The sequence below is a fragment of the Lottia gigantea genome (assembly GCF_000327385.1).
Source record: "Lottia gigantea unplaced genomic scaffold LOTGIsca_9, whole genome shotgun sequence".
NCBI classification, from domain to species: Eukaryota; Metazoa; Mollusca; class Gastropoda; family Lottiidae; genus Lottia; species Lottia gigantea.
This window is the reverse complement of record NW_008710950.1, coordinates 2,452,352-2,475,342: the sequence shown is the minus strand read 5'-3', so window position 1 is coordinate 2,475,342 and position 22,991 is coordinate 2,452,352. Positions and strand designations below refer to the sequence as shown.

General features: G+C 30.9%; 2 protein-coding genes across 2 annotated transcripts; one reads left to right on the top strand and one right to left on the bottom strand.

Moving 5' to 3' along the window:
* Positions 1-836: 836 nt before the first annotated feature.
* LOTGIDRAFT_211381 (hypothetical protein) lies at positions 837-8,943 on the top strand (the record flags this gene model as incomplete). Its single annotated transcript, XM_009068303.1, has 11 exons — positions 837-1,044; positions 1,331-1,495; positions 4,127-4,315; positions 5,299-5,512; positions 5,688-5,791; positions 5,976-6,255; positions 6,590-6,800; positions 7,025-7,156; positions 7,313-7,403; positions 7,747-7,811; positions 8,015-8,943. 11 exons carry the CDS (start codon positions 837-839, stop codon positions 8,243-8,245), a joined length of 1,890 nt encoding a protein of 629 aa, XP_009066551.1. The 3' UTR covers positions 8,246-8,943.
* A 1-nt stretch (position 8,944) lies between these two features.
* Positions 8,945-16,460, bottom strand: LOTGIDRAFT_109179 (hypothetical protein; the record flags this gene model as incomplete). Its single annotated transcript, XM_009068302.1, has 8 exons — positions 8,945-9,025; positions 9,227-9,370; positions 9,785-10,063; positions 11,570-11,681; positions 12,094-12,254; positions 14,101-14,277; positions 14,451-14,617; positions 16,277-16,460. The coding sequence occupies 8 exons, from the start codon at positions 16,458-16,460 to the stop codon at positions 8,945-8,947; spliced, it is 1,305 nt and encodes a 434-aa protein (XP_009066550.1).
* Positions 16,461-22,991: the final 6,531 nt, after the last annotated feature.

Genomic DNA, 22,991 nt, shown 5'->3' with positions numbered 1-22,991 from the left:
GTAAACATGTTTGCTTATACAATTTATGAGCTTATTTTGAAACTTCTACGATTTTATTGAATTGTACATGTATTATTTTGTTTAAGCTGAACTTGACAAACGAATTTTGAAAATTAATTTATATATGCTAAATTTTACCTCCGTTTATTTCCCAGGGGCTGATGGTAAATATGTTTGTGTTCGATGTAAAAGATCATTTGGTAAAGAGAGATTTTTCAACACACATAAATGTTTGTCAGATGATTATGTGGATATTACAAAGAAAGATGTTTTTTCACCAGAATTGGGTAATGTTTAGATTTCATACATATAGATATTATAGAAATATATAGAATGTATTTTTATTACTTATTTAAAGGTTGACCCACAAGGCTGTATAGTTTATCAGTCAATTTAACACTTTTCTTTTATATACATCATGCTTCATTTCACATAGAGATCTTGAATAAACCATAACTTAAATAAAAGGAAAATTATAGAATTATGTAGTGAGATAGTTTATTATTATTATAGATGGTGTTGATGAACAACAAGATGCAGGTGAAATAGATGATGAAGCTGTAGATGAATACACAGCACCCATTGTTCTCAATGTTGATTCTGGAGATGAGATCATGGAAGACATTGATAAAATAGAAGATTTTGAAAATAAAAAAATAACAAAGAAATCCAAGTCTAAACTAGCCAATGTGGAGATTATTTCTGATCCTGATGTAGAAAATACTATAACTAAAAAACTTACTGATAGTATAGAAGATTTACCAATATTTACTGATGAAAGTTCCAAGTTAGAGTTTGAAACAGTATTAAATGTAGACCTGAGTGCCATGGATACTATGTATACTAGACATTGTATAGCTCAAGAGCTAGATGAATCAGCTGTTTCTATAGGGAAGAATGTGAATACTGAACTTTCATTATATTTATGTAATATTTGTTCTAAAGTATTTAAGACTGTCTCTCACATCAGACATCATTGTTTAATTCATACAGATATCAAGCCATTTAAATGTCTACATTGTGATTATAAGTCTAATTCTAAAGGTAATTTCAATTTAGATTTGCATTTGAATTCTACAGGATACGTTGTTTATGTCTAATAGCTTGTTACATTGTAATGTAAAATGTGACTATCTTCTTAGCAATGCTTAGAAGCTTCTTGTAGTTGTTTCAAAATGTTGATCAATTTAAGCTTTATATACTATAAGCTGTGCGTGGACTGTGTTACAGAGTTATGATAGTGACAACTGTTAAGTTTAAAATTTTCATATACTTTATTTCCTTTCAATTTATGTTCTTAACATTTTAACTTTATTAAATGAATTTTCAGGTAATTTATATACACATATGAGAATACATACAGGTCAGATGTACCACTGTCAGAAATGTTCATTTAATTCAGTTAATAAGAGTCATCTAATAGAACATGAAGCCACCCATAGTAATACCAGACATCTCTGTAATTTATGTAAAAAAGATTATAATACTCAGGTTCGTAGGATGGCTATTTCAAATCAATTACATTTTTTATACACCCACATGTAGACATATATTCCCGTCGCCCCGTCCACATTTCTTGTATGCACGATAAAGGCTACAGCTTTAATCTGATCTTGATGAAACTTGGTATGCATGTATATATTGATGAGATCTCGGTCAAGTTCGAAATTGGTAATAATGGGATGAATGATTTCAGGGTTATTGCCCTTGACTTAGTAAAAACACATCAAATTTGGCTTGTAGGCAGGATATAAACTACAGTTTTATCTGATCTTGGTGAAACTTGGTATGCATGTATATATTGATAAGATTTCGGTCAAGTTTGAATTTGGTCATAATCGGATAAATGGTTTTGGAGTTCTTGCTCTTGACTTTTGCTTGTAGTCATGGTGCAGTTTTTATTCGATCTTCATGAAACTTGGTATGAGATCTCAGTAAAGCTTGAAATTAGTAACAATTGGATGATTGGTTTCACATATTAAACCACTACAGACTTTGTTATCATTTCTGACAGCTGGTACTGGGCGTATGTTACCTTGCCTGGCAAGCTATCTTTTACAGTGTCAATAGACAGATTTTCTTTCCAAAATTCTTAGAATAATATGCAGACTTAACATTGGCTGCCCAAATTTTGTACATTTGAGATTGGGATTTAATATTTATGGTCTACTTATAGTAAGAATTGCTCATTAAATAGGTAGAAAATATAATCCAAAGTATTATACTTCTCAGTAGAGAGAATTATGTCTGGCAATTATAATTTTTATTAAATTTTGATTCTCTTTTTTATGTTTCAGAAATCTCTTATAAACCACATCAGAAAATACCATCTTAATACTGCGATGGGTAAAGATTATCTAGCATTATTTTTAAATAGAAAGAATTCCCAATCTCATGTTATACACCAGTGTCATGTATGTAATAGAAAGTTTAAAAAGAAAATTGATAGAGACCGACATTTATTTGTTCATGATATTAAAGATATACCTATCATACAGAAATGTGAATTATGTGATTATACAGCGAGTAGAAGATTATATCTTGAGAAACATTATTTAAAACATCGTATTATATATCGTTGTTGTTCTTGTCCAGAACGTTTTCTCAGTTCGGTACGTCTTATAGATCATTTAAACACTAAACATAGTGATTTATCTAGCACATGGGAAACATTATTTGAGCAATGTATAGAAAATAGTATTTATCTACCTGAACCTGATGATAAACTAGGATTTGGATCTGATATAATTAATTTACCTCCGGAACTCTCTAAAACATCTATTGAATTACTGGATGCCAAGAAAATAGATCATGACTCAAATGTGTCTAAAGATGAAATCACCTTGGAAACAGATATTGCAGTTGATGATGATGTTCCAGAATCAACCAATAGGAATGATGAATCAATGGAAATTGACCCTCCATTGGTTGTAACCAGTGGTAATTTGATTGATGGCAATTTACAGCCAATATCAACATCAATTGCTGAATCGAATACAGCTAATGAACCAGTTAACTTATCTGATAGTGCTACATCATCACGGACAAATAATGAAACAGCACAAACAAACACAAATGAAACTGCATCCACATTTTCCAACAATAGAACTACTTCCCCAGTGTCAAATAATGAAATTGTATTAACAAAGACTAATAGAGTAATAGCATCAAAGCAAATAAATTTTGAAAAAGAATCAAAACTACTTAATGATGAACCAGCACAATCCAGTGATCTTTCTTCAGTAAAGTCAAGTGATGACACCGCAAACTATGACGAACAACAACTTACCATTTCCAAGGTAAATATTTGTATTGCATTTTAGCTATATTTACCCTACAAAATAAAGACAATTTTGATAATGTAGTCACAAAATACCATAAAGATTTCTAACAGTACAGCTATCAAAAAAACAAGGGGTCAAAAGTTAGAGGTTATAAAAGTACTATATTGTCCACATGTAGGCTAATATCAGAACCATATGTAGGCTAATATCAGAAGATTTATGTTATGTAAATGGCCTCAACATTTTCAATTAATTTAAATAACGTATATGCTGTATTATACGCCCACATAAATATGTGGTCATATTTTATCATCGCCCCTGTCCGTCGGTCGGTCGGTCCGTTCGTCAACATTTCTTGTGAGCACTATAGAGACTACAGTTTTCATCTGATTTTGATAAAACTTGGTGTGATGCTTTTGATAAGGTCTCGGTCAAGTTTGAATTTGACAAATTTTCGATGAACAGTTTTTGAGTTATTGCCCTTGACTATATATTTATAAATTGAATTCAAACTAATAAAATTTCTTCAATATGAGAAAATTCATACTTTAGTCACCAAAGACTGTTTTATCATTTCTGACAGCTGCCAGTGGGCATAATATGTTACCTTGCTATCTTTTGATTTTAGGATGATCCAGACAGCAGTTCTGTAGAAATGACAGACACACAGGAAAGTAATTCTAGTCCTCTAAACACGGAGATAAAACAAGAAAATAGAGAAGATGATGCTAAAAATACAGCTGATGATATTACTGTAATGACTGATGATGTGATTAGTAAATCTGCTGATGAATCTGAAGTTATTAATATTAATGGTGAAAATATAGAGTTGATAAATCTAGAAAATGAACTAAATGAAGAGAAGAATTCTAACAGTATAGATCATATTGTAAATAAATTAGGCTATAGAACTATGACTATGAATATCTTTCATAAAATGAGGGAAACATTTGGTAGCGAGGAGTGTGAATATTGTGGAAGATTATTTTACAATAAACCAGATTTCGAAGCTCATTTAAGGATTCATACAGGTATAATTAATTTTTACATTATTAATGACTTCACTGAACACAAATATATGATGATAACCTACTTTTTCTAAATCCAATAATATGGAGTCGCTGTCACTTATTTTATCCTGCTCAGTAAAATTTTTTCCCATTGAATATTCTGTGCAGTTTAAAAAAAAACATTGCCTTGCTATTGTACAGGCTATTGAAAATTTTATATTTCTGCTTTTTATATGCCCACTTGGAAATGTGGACATTTATTGCCATCGCCCCTGTCCTTTGTTCAGTCCGTCCGTTCACATTTCTTGTAGGTACAATCGAGGCTGCAGTTTTTATCTTATCTTGATGAAACGTGGTATGTATTTTATATTGATGAGATCTCGGTCAAGTTTGAATTTGGTAATAACCAAATGAACAGTTTCAGTGTTATTGCACTTGACTTTGTCAAATTTGGCTTGCAGGCTCGATATAGCCTATGCATGTATTGATGAGATCTCGCTCGAATTTGGTAGTGATTTGGTAACAGTTTCAGAGCTATCGCCCTTGTTAAAATTTGTCAGATTTGACTTGTAGGCATGATAGAGTTTACAGTTTTTATCAAATCTCAATGAAACTTGGTATGTTATATACATGTATGTATACTGATGAGATCTCCTTGGTAACAATCGCATGAACGGTAACAGAATTATAACCCGTGTGAATCCGTCGATGAGACCTTGTTCATGTTTGAATTTGATGATAATTTTATGAACTGTTTCAGGTTTTGCCGTGATTTATAAATATTTTTTAGATTTTTTGAAAATTCATTATTAAGCACTTAAGACTTTTTCATTTCTGACAGCAGATAGTGGGTGTATGTTACCTTGCCTGACATGCTGTCTTTAACAGTGTCAATAGACAGATTTTCTTTCCAAAATTCTTAGAATAATATGCAGACTTAACATCGGCTTTCAATACTTTATTTTACAGTATAAATGGCTATATTGTTATTTGAATTATTCCAGGAGAGAGACCATTTCAATGTGACTACTGTTCCTATAGAGCATTAAATAGCAATGTATTAAAGAAACATGTAGAAAAAGAACATGAGAAGATTTTGTATGAATGCAGTGATTGTGACTTTACTACATTTAAACGGGGTACTTTATGGAATCATCGTATTAAACATCTAACCATAGTTGGTTTAGAATGTCCTAAGTGTTCTGCTAAACTTGACAGGTATGCATTGTACTTTAATCTTTGTCATATTTATCCATACTTGTCATATTTGATTATTTCAATTTTTATCCAGTGTCATTTACTAGACCCATGTAAATAAGTTAACGGATTATGTTAGAGATATAACATGTTACATATTCATATATTATAACTTTTTTATCTTATATAACTTCAGTATGAAAAGATTAAGAGCTCATTTATTAGAAAGTCATCCTGGTATAGAAATGGAGGAACTAGAAAAATTAACTGGTTATAGACATAGATTACATGGTAAAATGGGTATGTATTTATTTATTATTTTCTTTCATTTTGAATCAGTAGAGTAAGTAACATAGGTACATGATTCAGTATAATTTGGTATCATGCCCATAGGTGAATTGCAATATACTAAATGCTAATTAAAGAAGAGCTATGCTAAATAAGAATTATTTCTTCTCTGACATGCTCTTTTGCACTTTTTCAGGCAGAAGATCATATAAATGTCCATATTGTGATAAAATATTTACTAGAGCTAATTCTGAGTTACAGAAACATATTTGGATGCATGAAGGAATCAAACCATTTAAATGTTCACTGTGTACTTATTCCTGTCGTAGTAAAAATAATCTTCAGGCTCATATGTTACGTCATTCCGCTGAGAAACCATTCTGTTGTGAGGAATGTGGTAAAGCATATAAATCTAGAACGGCTTTACGTTGGCATGTTAGATCACATAAAGATGGCAAAATGTTTAAATGTTCAAAGTAAGTTGAGAGTTTTCTTAAATCTTTAGTAAAGTCTGACTCACTTTTGGCAATTTTTTGTTAATATCTGTTGAAAAAACAATGAAGTTCATATCAGCCCTACGGTAAATTTGGGTGTGATAAGAGAATAACTTGCATGTTTGATCGAAAAAACATCTTGTTGATTAGTGTGCAGGTGAAACTGATAATTTGGCATGATCCAGCCTTATTTTCAACCAATGTCATTCTGGCTTCCATGAAATCACCTGATGGGAGCTGCAATAAGAAGTGTGCAAGTGTCTTAAATGTTTTATATATCATAGGCTCATATGAGTAATATTTTCCATTTGTTTAGATGTAATTATGAAGCAGCCCAAAGAAGTCATTTAACCAGACACATGGAAACACATAATGTTGTAAAAAGATTTGCTTGTCAAGCTTGTGACTATTCAGCTAATACTCTACAGTTTATGAAAATACATTATGCCAGGAATCATAAAGGTGAAAAATTTGATGTTGATGTAGCATCAGAAACTACTCGTCCTGAACAGAGTTCTGAAGCAAAGGTAAATATCTTTATTAGTATTCATTATTCATCATGATTGAACAAAATTTTAAAATAATTTATCACAGCAGTAAGAGTTGAGTGTGTCATCAGAAATTCCTAGATAAGTTTAGTCTAAGAGGGTCATTGTCATATATCCAAGTTGGATATGTAAGAATTCTTAAAATATCTAAAACAATCAGATTTTGAATCATTGGCTATACTATTACAAATCTATAATTTCAGGTGTTTAAATGTTTAAGCTGTGATTATTTATTTGGTAATATGTATGAATTAAAACGACATTTAAGATTAAGACATAATGTGCCGTCTCAAGATATAGCTAATTTAGAAGCAATGGAGATGTCAGAAGTACAGGTTTGTAAAAAAGCTCATTGTGGATCCTTAACTGCAATTGTAAAATGTTCAGTTTTATATTCATACTCTAGAAGGGCTGTAAGACATTTATTATATTGTTGATGAATATCAATAGAAAACAAGTCACTAGTAACAATGATGATTGTATTATTTTAGGTAGTACAGTATGTAGATGAAAACCCAGTACAACAAGAGGTAGTTGATTCTTCACAAAGTACGGTTACAGATTTGCAACAACAAACAGTTGGTAAGTTATATTTTGTTAATATTCTACAGTCTATAAAGCACAATCCTCAATAGGACAGCTTTAATGGAAATAGGAATCAACCCTTCTACATCTCATCCACACTCACATTACAGACTCCCAGCTTAAGAGTTCTTGTGCATGTTTTGTGTGGCTGAGTTTAATGAGATTAAAATAAATATTATTCTGAACCTGTAAACTACCCAATATATGGCCAACAATCATCTTGAGTTTGAAAGTTAAATTGTCTAGTTGTATTGCATGCTATATGAAATTAGATATGCATCAAAGAATAAAACAAGTATAGTACAGTATTTATCTATAATGTCACCTGTTTTCATTACAGAGGAAGATGAGAAGACTGTATCAGCAGTTAGTTTACTACAACAGATTATGAATATGTCTTATCCAGTGAGTTATTTACTTTATACTTATTTCATCTGATATCACAGTTTATATTCAAGGTTTCTCAATGATTAAAAGAACTAAACATAATAAATAGATCTAAACAATGATAATTAATATATAAAATAAATAATTAATATCTATAAATGAGAGACAAGTAATATTTTTTTAAATCCAAGAAGTAACTCTTTACTACTTTTATTTTGTAGGGTGCATATAATCAACAGCAACAACAAGTAACATTAGTTAATGAAGATGGACAAATGGTAGCAGTAAACCCTGATACTATAATAGTACAGGAGAATGGTGAAGAGGTATTAGTTACCGATAGTAATAGCCAATTTGATGGTAATCAATATGTCATACAGTATGTATCTCAACAAGATACACCATTAGATACAACTATACCTCAAGAAATCATCACCTCCGAAGAGATATAATAACATAGTATCAATAACCAGTAATGTTTATTTGTATTTTGTTTATAACTTCAGCAACATTTCAGCATAAAATTGACACATCAACTTTCTTTTCTATTTTACAAGACCAATCTTAAAATTAATCCTTTGTAATTTGATAATAATAATTTATTAAATTATGGTTTCATTAAAATATCGCCATTTTTCCATGACTTGTTGAGCTAATATACATGTAGTATGTCTCTATAATGACCTGAGACAATAATGATATAACAATCTTCTCTACATACGAAAATAAATTTAAGGCACAGCTTCACTTTCAGTTTAAAATACTTTATCTGCATGATGAACATTTCACGTTCTCCAATACAAGATGTACTAACAGATAGCATGGAACAATTTTCTCCATTCACACCTGAAATGGTTTTGTTCCATCTGCATTCACAGTTGCTACAAATAACTGACATGACAGAGGTTTAACTCAGTAAACCAAAGTTAACTGTATGCAAGTAACGCACTGCTTCATTTAATTTTTAAATTGACATTTATACGTGTATATTCTCCTTATAGTATAACTTGGTACTTTTTACAGGTGATGACAAGGATAATATGGTGGCACTGTCTGTATGCAATAGAACAATCTCCTGCTAGAATGAAGGATGATCTAGAAATACAATTTTATTCAACTTCCATTTGGCCAATGTAAGCCTTGTTTGCGTATCAGTGGCAATTTCCACAATTAACATGACATTTAATATTATTAACACCACATTTACATCCATCACTGATGTCTCCTTCTCCCTGAAATAAAACATGTCAGTTTATCAACCTTTACTTAAAATACATTTCGTTTATATAACTATTTTAATTGGCATAAACATTCTCAGGTAATGACAGGCATGGACCATTCTGATGATCAAATACATATATTCCAAGACTTAGTCAAAGCCTGATCAAACCTCAAATCTTCCCTCACTAGGAAATCTATAGATGATATCTTACCCTCGGGCCCCATCTTCTTCCTTTAGTTACCCAACAGATTTCAGTTTTACACACTGAACACTTAATCCAATCACATCCATCTTTCTTCATAACTATAATCTGACATTGTGGACATAACATAGCATTGCCTTGTTCTACCATTAACTAAAGAAATGTAAAAAAATAAAACAATTCACTAATTAATCAAAAAGCATATGTTTACACATCAAAATTTGACCAAAAATTAAGAAAATGAGAAAAAAAGATGAGATTGTTTTTTTACCCACTAATCACATCTTCACACTGTCAAGTTATTGACTGTAAAAGTCACTATTTTTGTATTACGGAATGAAGCAACTTGATTGGATTGTAGGCCCTCGACAAAAAGGTTGTAAACATTGCTTTGAGTTCACAGACTTCTTGCAAGGGCTTTGATTAGCTATATTCCCTTACAATCCAATCACATCACTTCACTTACAAACTGCCATGATACAAGAATTGTGGCTATTACAGTCAAGTATGAAGTCCTTAACAGCTTGACTTTGTGAAGATGCCCTAATTAATAAAATCTTTACTTACATCAAGATATTCTTTAGTTCTTCTAATAGATGTATCATTGGCTGCTTTTAATTTGATGTCCTCTTGATATTGTTTACAATTCATTCCTTCATGAATAGCTTTACAAGTTAAACAATTTTCTTTCTTACATACAGGACATTCAAAAAAATTTACTAAATCTTCATAAATACACCAGCCCACACAATCAGTGGTAGCACAGTGATAACTGTGTATTTCTTGACTTTCAGCTGTTACTAGACTTCTATGTAATATTTGTTGGTATAAATCCTTATTCACTAACTGTAAATACAAATGGTACTCATTTCAGCAGCAAGTGCTGGTCAGTGTCAGATAAACATTGCATTAGTCAAGTATTCTTTTAAGAACAGAACCATCTTTTCTTGAGCTAGAAGAACCTGGCCTAGATTCTCAAAATTTCTCCTGCGTCAAGTACTTTAGTATAAGTATATAATTGCAAGAAATATGGCCAGAAATCTTAATATGGATAGGTTCCCTTATTTTCATTAATGAAAATGAAAATGCTAATACATATATGAATAGAAAGTAGATGTGTTCTAATGACTTATATAGAATCCAGAAGAAACAATAGATGTTGTTTGTGTAAAATAGATAGTTCTAATAGCTATGATCTGGATTGATAATGTAATGTTACCAAAAGTTAGTTTAGTATAACAAGGTAGTACAAAATCAATTTGTCTGTCCACAAAGTCAAAATTTACATTATTTCATGAGATGATATTGGTTATCTAAACAAGTGGTTGCCTAGCAAGATACGCCCACTTTCCTGATACATATTCAGTATATCAAGGGAAGTCACCTATCTGTGTCAAATCATACCAAAAATCTAATTTGTGCAAGATGTTGTTGATTTAAACTAACACACATTATTTAATAAAATTTTGACATATTGTGTTCACAAACAAATGTTGACGCATTTTTAATAAATCAAGGGCAATAACTCAGAAACCATTCATCGAAAAATAGTGAATATCGAACTTGTCCAAGATTTCATAAATATACAAAATTTCATTCGAATCAGATGAAAACTGTAGTCTCTATCGCGTTCACTAGCCAATTGTGGACCGACGGTCGGACATGGGTGACTACAATATACGTCCACATTATAATGTGGGCGTATGATAAAATACGTATAAGATAGCTTGCCAGGCAAGGTAATATATGCCCACTGGCAGCTTTGATTTTGAATAAAAATATTTAGCAGTACTCATTAGGGCGATACTGAATAATATGAGTATGAGTTATGCCCTTGTTTTTGAAATTGAGTTCAATTTTTAGCTTGTGAAAACTCTAGAAAGCAAATATTCAATCTTCAATGTGGTACTGAATAACAAAACCAAGTTTTGTCAAAATCTGGCAAGAATCATGCCTTTTAGTGTTTAAGATCTAAAATTTGAAAGCGTTTTTTCTGATTTTCAATAAGGTTTATTCTTGGGTGATAACAAACACTCATCCAGTGCTTTTATTAGGATTTTTAAATCTCAATCTAACACCAGGTTTCATCAATATACGTCAAGAATTGTGCCTTCTAGAGTGTTTACGAGCTAAAAGTTGAACACGTTTCCAAGAACAAGGGCAATAACTCATACTAAATATTTTGGGATTCTTCTGATTTTCAATAGGGTTCATCATTGGGTGATCACGAACTCTCATACCCAGTTTTGTCAAAATCTGGTAAGAATTATGTCTTGTAGAGTGTTTACGAGCAATTGTGATCTGACGGGTGACGGCCATTTCATGTGGGCGTATAAAAATGAAGAGGCTTACAGCTCTTATTTCTCTCTCTTGTATACTTGATTCACAAGTATACTTTTCATCTTGGTATGGACATCGTAATTCAGCTTCTTCTGAATGTTGTACTGCTCCCATTAAACATAGTCTTAAAATATAATATTATCTAGTTATCATCCTAAGATTGTGTCTATCAAAGTTTCCTTACTATTTTTTTTTACATGAATTGGTCAATAAACATTCAAAATAACAGTCTTGATAAAAATTTGACTGCATATAGTCCAGTTGTGAAGCAAGGTCCAAACTAATGGAAAAGGGTTTCTTCGATGGCTGGTACATCAGTGTTTGTCATATGGCTTGAAGAAATATGAAACAAGAGTTTCAAAATAAAAAGAAAAATGAGAGCCCCATTCAGCCAAATACAAAACATCAAAAGCTTCAGATAAAGAAGACCTGTGGATGCCACACGACCACATAAGAAATTCCATACATGAAAAGTGGAAATTGAGCTGGTTTACATGAAAAACACTGTATAGAATATACAAGTTATACATTCTTACCTACAAAACATGTGAAGACATTCTCTCAGAACTACACCAGCTCCAATTGGTATAATGTCAAAACATATAGGACAATCAAATTCTTCATTATTAGTTATCAAATCTATATCATCTGTTTGTAGTAAGGCTGCTAAATGTTCACTTCTCTCCTCTTCTGCTCTCTAAAATCATCAAGCAATTCCCCTTGATAAGCTCAACTACTGGCAGTTCAAACCATATTCCAAGTGTTGAATCACCAATTGCAACTATTATTAACCCTTTAGATGCATTAGATTTTAGAACAACTTCCAGGCATCAGAAGCAGAACAGAACGAAAAGATTTCAATGGATTGTCTATTGGGAGTGTTTTTCACTAGCAGATACAACTGTCTATTTTGTTAAAAATGGTGTCTGCTTGGAAAATTTTAAATTGTTGAAACAAAGATTGTTGTCACTTGTGCGTATACTTTACTTGTAAATAAAACAAATGTCAGATTTTTATCTTGGAAAATGATATGGATTTCTGCAACTGAGTTTTAACATTTGATCAGATAAATATTAAGACTAAGGTTTATTTTGTGTACTTTTGAATATTTCTATTTTCATCTGATGAAACCAACCTTACGATACCATTACAATTAGTATTGACACTCTCCCCTAAATACAAGGAAGTAGAATTATATTTTCATTTTCACGAAAATGAATAGAATAACAATGGGTTCAATTATTTTTAGACAGGTTTGGGAGAAATTCTTATCTTGTATTAGATAACATATGAATTAATAATTATAAATGTTCAATCAACCTGTCAACCGTTCCATATTAAAATTTGTTTCAGTCACATTTATTTCTAACTGTAATATCTTTCAATTATAATGTAAATTTGTCATGACACACCCAATACAAATTGTTGGATTACAAACTTTTCTATAGAACACAGGAAGTAACTGTTATCTATGAATGTGAAAATAGGATTTATAGACAACTATTTTCCTTGTAAAAAATAAGGTGTTCTTAAAAACATGGCAAAGACTTTATCTTTTTATTTTAATATGACAAAGAGGAAATAAGAGAAATATCACAGTTACATTTGGTCCATTTATAAATTTCATTTCATCATTAACATTTTATTGAAATAGTCACATATTAAAATGGTGTCACAATATATAAATCATCTAGTTATATATCAACTATTCCTGTCTCTCTCTGATTTAGTTATTATTGGAGCTGGTGGTATAACATCATAATAATCTTCACTATTGAAAGCCTCTTTCTTATCTTGCTGCATTTGTAAAGCATCGTTAAATTTTAATATAATATCCATTTCTTTATCTGATAAACCTTGTTGTGTGTTAGAGTCAACTCTTTCTGTTAAATCCTGAAAAGACATTGGTATACCACCACATCAACAAGGATTATCATAAATTGGATTAATGATTACTGCAAACCATTAGAGTTAAGTTTGAGTTAAGCTCTTTCTTTCTCTCTTTTCCCCTTTGTCATTTTTAACTTTTGCTTTTTTGAAAATGTTTTACTTAATAATTTTAAGTGAATGTAAATATCAGCCTTATATTATACTGTAAATTTATAAAAAAACAAAATTTGGAAATTTATATATAATAGGAATGCAATTCTCTGAGATTAACTTTAATAAAAAAAAAAACATTTCCCTCTTTAAGAACAAATTTGAAAATGACATGTACTCATATTTATATCTTATCAATGCAAAGACTATCATTATTATTTTGCAGCTGATATTTTAATTCACATGAAAATATTCAGTAAAATTCAATTTATTAACAAGAAGACATTGGTGAAAATGTTATGGCTAATTTGACCCCTTCCTTCCCATATTCAAGAAGAATTATCTTTGTTGAATATGATTCAAAGTTATGTGTTTAAGTGGTAATAGTTTGATAGACTGTAAAAATTTAATTTAATTTTTTTTATTCATTTAAATATAATATGGCCTAGTATCTGTAAAATTATTTAGCATGCCTTTCATCCTTTAATATAAAAAAAAATTACCTGTCGCATTTCTCGTTCAATTTCTTCCTCTCTGCGAATTCTCTCTATTTCTTCATTAGGCAAAACATATTCAGTAGGTATAGTATAATCAATAGGTCTATCTGCTGAACATATCTCGCAGCCTGGTCTGGTGGGTATATTAATATACGTACATTCGTGACAAATCCATCCAATTGGCTAGACAAATAAAAATATCAATACATTGGGATATTGACTTTAAACATTCAAACTAAACACACATTCAACATTGTTTTTCTACAAAGAAAACCTGTTACAATTTAAAACAGTAACACAATACAAATAAGTACAAATTAAAGTACAAATTGTATTTAAAGGCACACCTTGATTACTTCTTCACTCTTTATACTCCTAGCAGGTTTAGGTAATTTTGGTGGAGGGATGTTAGATTGACCAGGATTTCTTGATAGCTGAACAGATGGACCTGGGTGTCTTAAGTGTTTCACTGTTTCAATCGGTTCATAAGTATTTAATGAAAGTTCAGAAGACTGCAGACTTGCTGGTGCATTTAGTCTTGGTCCTCCACTTATCATACTTGAATTTACATAGACAGAGTGATCAGTTTTCAGTCTATCACTAACATTGTCACTTTTAACTGGTGAACTCATATTCACATATTCTGAAATAGAAACAACAAAAATAGTGATCATATCTATATACACCCATTTTGGCATAATTTTAGAGGGTTTATGAAGAAATGTGAACGGCAGACTGATAGGTCCAACGTATGTTGATGTGTTGGATTTTACCCTTATTTATTTTAGTTTCATTGTTCTTAAGGTATATTTTTTGTGAAGGAAATAGTTTGATAACGATAGCGTGCCATTCAAGCAATAACCACCCCCTGGAAGCTTTGATTTTATATAAAAATATTTGACAGTCCTACAGTAACAATCACCAGTATGAAATATTCAACCTTCAGTCTTCCACTTCTTTTGAACTTTTTGAGCGGATACTGAATAATATAACCAGGTTTCGTCAAAATCTGTCAAGAATTAAGCCTTCTAGAGTGTTTATGGGCTAAAACTTGAAAGTGTTTTAAAGAACAAGGTCAATCACTCCTATAAAACATTTTTTGATCTTTTGATTTTCAATTTTCAGTTCATCCATGGGTGATGAGAAACAATTCTACCAAAATCTGTCAAGAATTGAGCCTTCTAGAGTGTTGACGAGCTAAAAATTGAAAGGACAATAATATTTTTTTATTCTTTTGATTTTCGACAGGTCTCATCTTTGGGTGATAACAAACACTTACAGCAAGATTCGTCAAAATCTGTCAAGAATTGTAAGCCCTCCATTTCATGTTGGCGTATAAATATCAGTAGAAAACTGTAGATACTATAACAGTTACAAACAAGATGGGTGCACACAACATATCAACTTAGATAAATTTGGGTTTATAAAAGAAAGTATTGAAATTCATTTATAGGCTACAGTTGCTTAATTATTTGCTTTAACATTACTGTGATAAAGTTTCAACTATAGATGACACTTTTCAGATTAAAACAATTGATGAACTTTTCTGCTACAATTCAACAACACTCTACCCAGGAATAACTCATATGGCGTTATTGACATTTTTGGCTAATATTTTGATGCCATCAGTAATAACTACATCAACAGTCGTAAATTGTACAGTACTTTAGTGCTAATTTTAGTCCTATGTTTAGTTCAATCGAATTAAAATTAGATTACAATTTTGTATCTTTTTCGTTTTCTGATATTTTCAGTCTACATTGTAATCTAAAAAGTTTTCTACCAAAAAACTGCCCCACAAGTAGTATTTTAAGCCAATCAAAGGGTGTCGTGTAGAAATTTTTTGGGCTTCCCTATCCAACAATTCATTATTTCATAGAGAAACAGAATTTACATGACACTGAGCAAAGTAAAAAAAATGTCATTATTTTTAATTGGAATAACAGCCTCAAAATAGTACTGTAACACTGTCAGAAGAAAAAGCATAGATATAAAGACTTACCACCAGAGGGTGCAGATTGATTTCTAGGTAAACTTTTACCTTAAACATAAAAAATAAGTTTTCAATACATGCAAATGTGATGATATCCTCAAATACACAGGTTTTGTCTAGTTTTCATGATCAAATGTGTACTGCCTAGAGATTCTATGGTTTGAAATATTGAAATAAACATATACATACCAACTGTAGCAAATTGCTGTTGATGTCTGTCTGTTGTTAAGTTAACAGATTTGGCACTCATTAAATAAACATATGCTGTATGACCTGTGCCACGAATTCTATGTTGATATAATGTATCACCATCAGGTGGAAGTTTCTTATCAATTATCCATTTTTGTACTTCAAGAGGAAACTTGTAAATCATAAGAAACTGAAAAAACAAACACACAAATTGGAATTTTTAACAACGTGCTGCTTCATATCACTGACTGTATGCACTTGAAGTTTTACAGGTTTTGTTTTAAACTTTGACCAAAATAAGACATTCTTGCTTAATGTTATGGTCAGTACGAAGGAAAGTCATGTTATAAAAACACAAACAGACAAAAATTTCTTTTAAATGTAAAAGAGTAAGTACCTTTAATTTCAAGTCTTTGATTGTGTCCATTGCTGTAACTTTTAGATTGATAGGACGACTTGAACCACTCTCTCTATCTTCAACATAAACTGATAAACTACAATTTATAAAGTTGGAAATACTTATTATGGATGACAGCTATAAAACTTGAGTAATGATAGGCCTTCATTTTTGCAAACCATTACAGTAATATATTTTTTCACTGATATTGGTCTATGTACAATTTCTGGACTTTCTAAAATTAGGATTCAGCAATTATTTAGACAACTGTATATATCCCTTTAATTTGGATTTGATTTCAAAAATATGGTTCTTACTTTCACAACCGTTTTAAATTTCTACCTAGACTTAATAAGTCAAATTTTACACAAGGTTATAAGAATTCAACTAAGCCAACAAATCACATTTTCAGTCTTAGAAATGGCTTTTAATGATTAGTTTTTAAAACAATGTCAATGAAGCTTACCAAAACACATCATTAGCTGATCGACCTAGAGAATTTTCATCCACTTCAATATCAAGTTTGATTCTTTCTGAAGCTAATCTACCAGCTATTTGTTTAGATTGGTCAATGTTACCATTATAAATTGCAGTTTTAAATACTTCACATATTTCTTTCACTTGTTCATAAGTCAATGGTTTCAAATTATAAGGTTTATTATCAATTGAAACAGATGAAGTACTAGAATCAATTTTGGTTGCCATATTTTTTTCTATTGTACAAGGCACAGGATGTTTAAGTAAATTTGCTATAATTTCTGGTGATACTTCTGTAATAAAAGAAAAAAATGCACTTAAAGGCCATGATCCACCATTTCGGAGGTTGGTTTTGGTCATGAATATATAAGCTTATACAAATAGTCTTAAAGTGTAAAAAAAAAAATACTTGAAATGTCTGAAATCACATAATTCCTTCAATAATTCCTCAAACTAGGCTTCTTTCTTACTATAGTTAACCTTCTAATTTGTGCAAGATATTGTTGATTTAAACAAACACATTATTTAATAAAAATTCTGACATAAACTGTCACCTCTATTGCGTTAATAAGCCAACAAATTTTGAAAGTCAATGGCAAAAACTGAAATTCTGTTGATCAAAAAATCATCAAATTCAATCTTGACTAAGATCTCATCATTATAAATGATCAACTAAATTTCATTAAAATCGGATGAAAACTGTAGTCTCTCTAGTGTTCCCAAACAAATTTTAACACGTTTTGTCCTAAGCAAAGGCAATAACTCAAAAACGATCATCGAAAGATGAAAAAAATTCAAATTTGTCTTAGATCTCATCATTATACTTGATCACACCAAATTTCATTAAAATCTGATGAAAACTGCAGTCTCTATTGATTTCACAAACAAATTTTGAAGCATTTTACTAAGTCAAGGGTAATTACTCAAAACCATTCATCGAAAAATCGTCAAATTCGATAAAAATGATTTCATTAAAACCAAATAAGAACTGTAGTCTCTATTGTGTTCACAAGCTAATTGGGGACGGAAGGAAGGACGGACGGACAGTGGCGACAACAATATACGACCACATTATAATGTGGGCATATAAAAGTGTTCATCTAAAACAGGGTAACTTTAAACTTGATAGAGATCTTATCAATATATGCATGTATACAGCGTTTCAAGATCAGACTGTAAAAAAAAGGTTCATCCAAGTATAGCCAAATTCAAACTTAATTGAGGCCTTATCAATTTATTCAACATCGTGTCCAAACCACGCCCCAATTCGTCATACTTCCTCAAGACCGTGGAAATATAAGTACGAAAAATTACATATTCATAGCTGAATATTGACCAATCAGAATTGCACCTGTTGTCTTGTTAGTAAAATTTCAGCCAATCAAAACAAATCACTTGTTATGACGCAATGTTGTCTTTTGTTTGTATGGCCTCATTTACGTTCTACTGATCTGATTGGTCAGATTCAAATAGCAGCAATTTCATTTCCACGCTCGCATAACGGGTTAATGAGACCATGTCAAAACCCATACTCGTGATATGATGTACATACACATGCATACCAAGTTTCATGAGGATCAGATGAAAACTGTACCCCTATCGTATTAACAAGCCAAATATGATGCTATTTGTAATAAGTGTAATAACTTAAAATCCTTTCATCTAAAAAGAGCCAAATTCAAACTTGAACGAGATCTCATTAATATATACATGTTATGCATACCAAGTTTCATTAAGATCAGATAAAAACTGTAGCCCCTTTAGTGTTTACAAGAAATGTGAATGGACGGACAGATGGGGCGACAGCATTATTTGTCTACGTTTCCATGTGGGCGTATAAAAAGGTTTCATAATTACCATTATATTCCTCAGATGAAGAATGCTCTGTATCAAAATGAGTTATTACATAGTTTTCAAACAGATGATGGACTACAGGTATAACTGTTTGAGTAAATAAGTTTCCACGATATCGATCATGTAACTTTATCACAATTTGTTTTTCTCTACTATCTTCATAACAGATATAAATTATATGATATCTAATATTGTGTACAGTTTGAATGGTGTAATTTAATTTGCCTCCAGGTGGTTGTTTTAAAGGTACTTTCAAAAATAATTGATTCTGAAAAAAGAAAACAGAATTAGTCAATCTTGATAACAAGTGGTTGCCTAGCAAGATACGCCCACTTTCCTGATAAATTTTCAGTGTATCAAAGGCGCTCGCCAATCTGTGTTAAATCATACCAAAAATCTAATTTGTACAAGATATTGTTGATTTACTAATCAAACTCAAAATTTCATAAAATTTGGACATAAACTGCCGATAAATTTTGATCTTTACTAAGTCAAGGGCAATAACTCAAATTCCATTTATTGAAAAATCGTCAAAACTTGACCGAGATCTCATTGTAATAGATGATCACACCAGATTTCATCAAAATCAGATGAAAACTGTATAGTGCTCACTTGAAACAAATTTTGATGCTTTTTTACTAAGTCAAGGGCAAAAATTCGAAAAACATTCATCGAAAAATTGTCAAATTCAAACATTTAATTCATATGAAAACTGTAGTCTCTATTGTGTTCACAAACAAATTTTGATCCGTTTTTCCTAAGTCAAGGGCAATAACTGTTCATCGAAAGTTCATGAAATCGGAACTTGTCCAAGATTTCATCCACATAAATAATCACACCAAATCACATTAAAATCAAATAATAACTGTAGTTTCTTTGTGTTCACGAAAAAATTTTGATAAAAACTGTAGACTCTTTTGTATTCACAAGTCAATTGTGGATGAACGGACAGATGCAACGCAATATACGACCACAATATAATGTGGGCATATAAAAACAGTTATTGTTTATTAATACTAGTTAATAACTTAATTTAACATGAAACACGTCCAACATTACACTCTTTGATTGGTTAAATATAGATTGACCATTTGAACACGATTGTAGTAGAAAAGTTGTAAGATTACAATTAAGAAAAATATAATAATCTGTTTTCAATTACTTTGAATTGGAAACTCTTCCAAAGCAAAACAGATGAACAAGATACTATAGAGACGAAAAAGACACAAAATAAACAAACTTGTATTTTTGAAATAGATTGGTAATGTAGGAAATGTTAAAAGATAGCTTGCCAGGCAAGGTAACATACGCCCACTGGCAGCTGTCAGAAATGATTAAACAGTCTTTAGTGACTACAGGGTTGCACAATATAGCTAATAGAGTGAAACATCAAGTCAGACACAATATTTCGGTTAAATATTATCCGATCATCGCGAAAATCGATAGGGATCATCTTCATAATGACATTGACATACAAAATAAAAATCAAAAGAATCTGTAAAGAATTGTAGCCTGTAGAGTGACCACGAGTTGCACAATATAGCTGGGCAATTCCATGCCAAAGTAAACATTATTTCAAAAAATGAAATTTACTATTAGTTTTACACCAATAGCATTTAATGATAGAAAATGACATATATTTTAGAAATAAATTGATTTTTTGATGAAAAAACTTCTTATAAAAATTTTTCTGCCCTTTTTCTTAAAGTGTGTATTTCAATAGATAAAAATGAAAAATTTAGTATTTTGTTGTCTGAAGTGTGAAGGCCATTATTTTAGAATTTCTTAAAAGTTTTTAAGTTAATTTGTTAATAATTTATGTCTAAATATTATATTTTACACACAAATAACTAAATTTTTCATTTTTATCGAATTGCGGAACTTTAAAAATGTTTAACTTGAAAATGTACGTCCGTTACCAAATATTTACAATTTTCTCTATCTAAAACACATTTATTAAAGGAACTGTCTTAAAATTCATATTCAAAGTCAGATATGTACATTTTTATTATGTAAACCATAAAAAATGCAGATTTGTTGAAATTTTCAAAATAAATTGAGTTTTCATGCACGTACGTCCGTTACCTTTTTATCCTATGTACGTCCGTTACCAAAATTAAAGGTCATATACATTATGTATATATATCTTCAGCTGAGATTCAGCAAGATATAACTTACCTGGATCAAAGATGGGCCAATGTGCGGTTGATACCTGGAACTCAATCCGTTCATAAGGTTATGTCCTGTGATGATGGATTGATTAAAGTTTCCATGGTTGCAACTGGCAACCTTATCACGCACAAAATAAGAGATCCAGCAGATAGTGCCATACAAGACGTAGATAAGTCCACTGCACAAAATAATGTTATATGTCTGGTTCCAAGTGATTGGGCCATTGTTAAATATGATAGCCTTTCTTTCCTGGAGAAGTTGTACAAATTATAGAGAATGACATTGAGGTTAGTGCAATGTGCCGACATGGAGGTTCATGGACCTGGCCACAAGTTCCTGATAAAATATTTTACAACAGAAGAAAAAAAATTGATTCTCCATTAATACAAATGAAAGGCATGAGGCTGTCTTTTACATTTCCAAATGTCAAGGTACTAATATAAAGTATTTCTTACTGTAATAATGTTATAAAGAGTCATTGAATTATCTAGTAATTACATGTTTCTTATTTTTAAATTAAATATTGAATTTAAATGAATTTCTACATGATTGATATATTTGCTTTTATTATGATACTAATAAATACTTTTAGGTTGAAAAAACTTCACTTTGTTTGTATAATTCATCAGTTTTTCATTACCAATTTGCACTCGTACGTCTGTTGCCATAAAATATGTATGTCCGTTACCACAATAATTTCTAATTTGCTGGCTTGCAGAAAATCATAGGTCGAAGTAATTACACTACAAGAGCCTTATTTAGCTACTCCTCAAAACATGATAAAAATCATCTTTGTTCCACATAAAAATTCACAGAGTTTTACAAAAATGTTCATTCATGTAAATTGCACTGTTTATTTTCGTACGTCCGTTACCAATAGTTATAAACACTAGTAATTTTTTCTTATAACAGTATAACAGATCATCTTATTCTTTTTATAATACCTACACCATTTATCTTTAATATATTACCGAAACTAAATTATTAATTTTAGATGTAAAAGAAATATTTGAAGAAATATACATGAGTGGGAATACAAATGTACGTCCGTTACCATGGAATTGCCCAGCTAATAGAGTAAAACGTCAGGTCAGACACGATATTTCGGTGAAAAATTATCCGATCATCATGAAAATCGATAGATCATCACGAAAATCAATAGGGATCATCTTCATAACGACATTGACACACAAAATAAACATCAAAGGAATCTGTAAAAAATTGTAGCCTGTAGAGTGAGCACGAGTTGCACAATATAGCTAATAGAGTAAAACGTCAAGTCAGACACGATATTTCGGTGAAAAATTATCCGATCATCACGAAAATCAATAGGGATCATCTTCATAATGACATTGACACACAAAATAAAAATCAAAAGAATCTGTAAAAAATTGTAGCCTGTAGAGTGAGCACGAGTTGCACAATATAGCTAATAGAGAAAAACGTCAAGTCAGACACAATATTTCGGTGAAAAATTATCCGAGCATCATGAAAATCAATAGGGATCATCTTCATAATGACATTGACACACAAAATAAAAATCAAAAGAATATGTAAAAAATTGTAGCCTGTAGAGTGAGCACGAGTTGCACAATATAGCTAATAGAGAAAAACGTCAAGTCAGACACGATATTTCGGTGAAAAATTATCCGATCATCACGAAAATCAATAGGGATCATCTTCATAATGACATTGACACACAAAAAAAAAATCAAAAGAATCTGTAAAAAATTGTAGCCTGTAGAGTGAGCACGAGATGCACAATATAGCTAATAGAGAAAAACGTCAAGTCAGACACGATATTTCGGTGAAAAA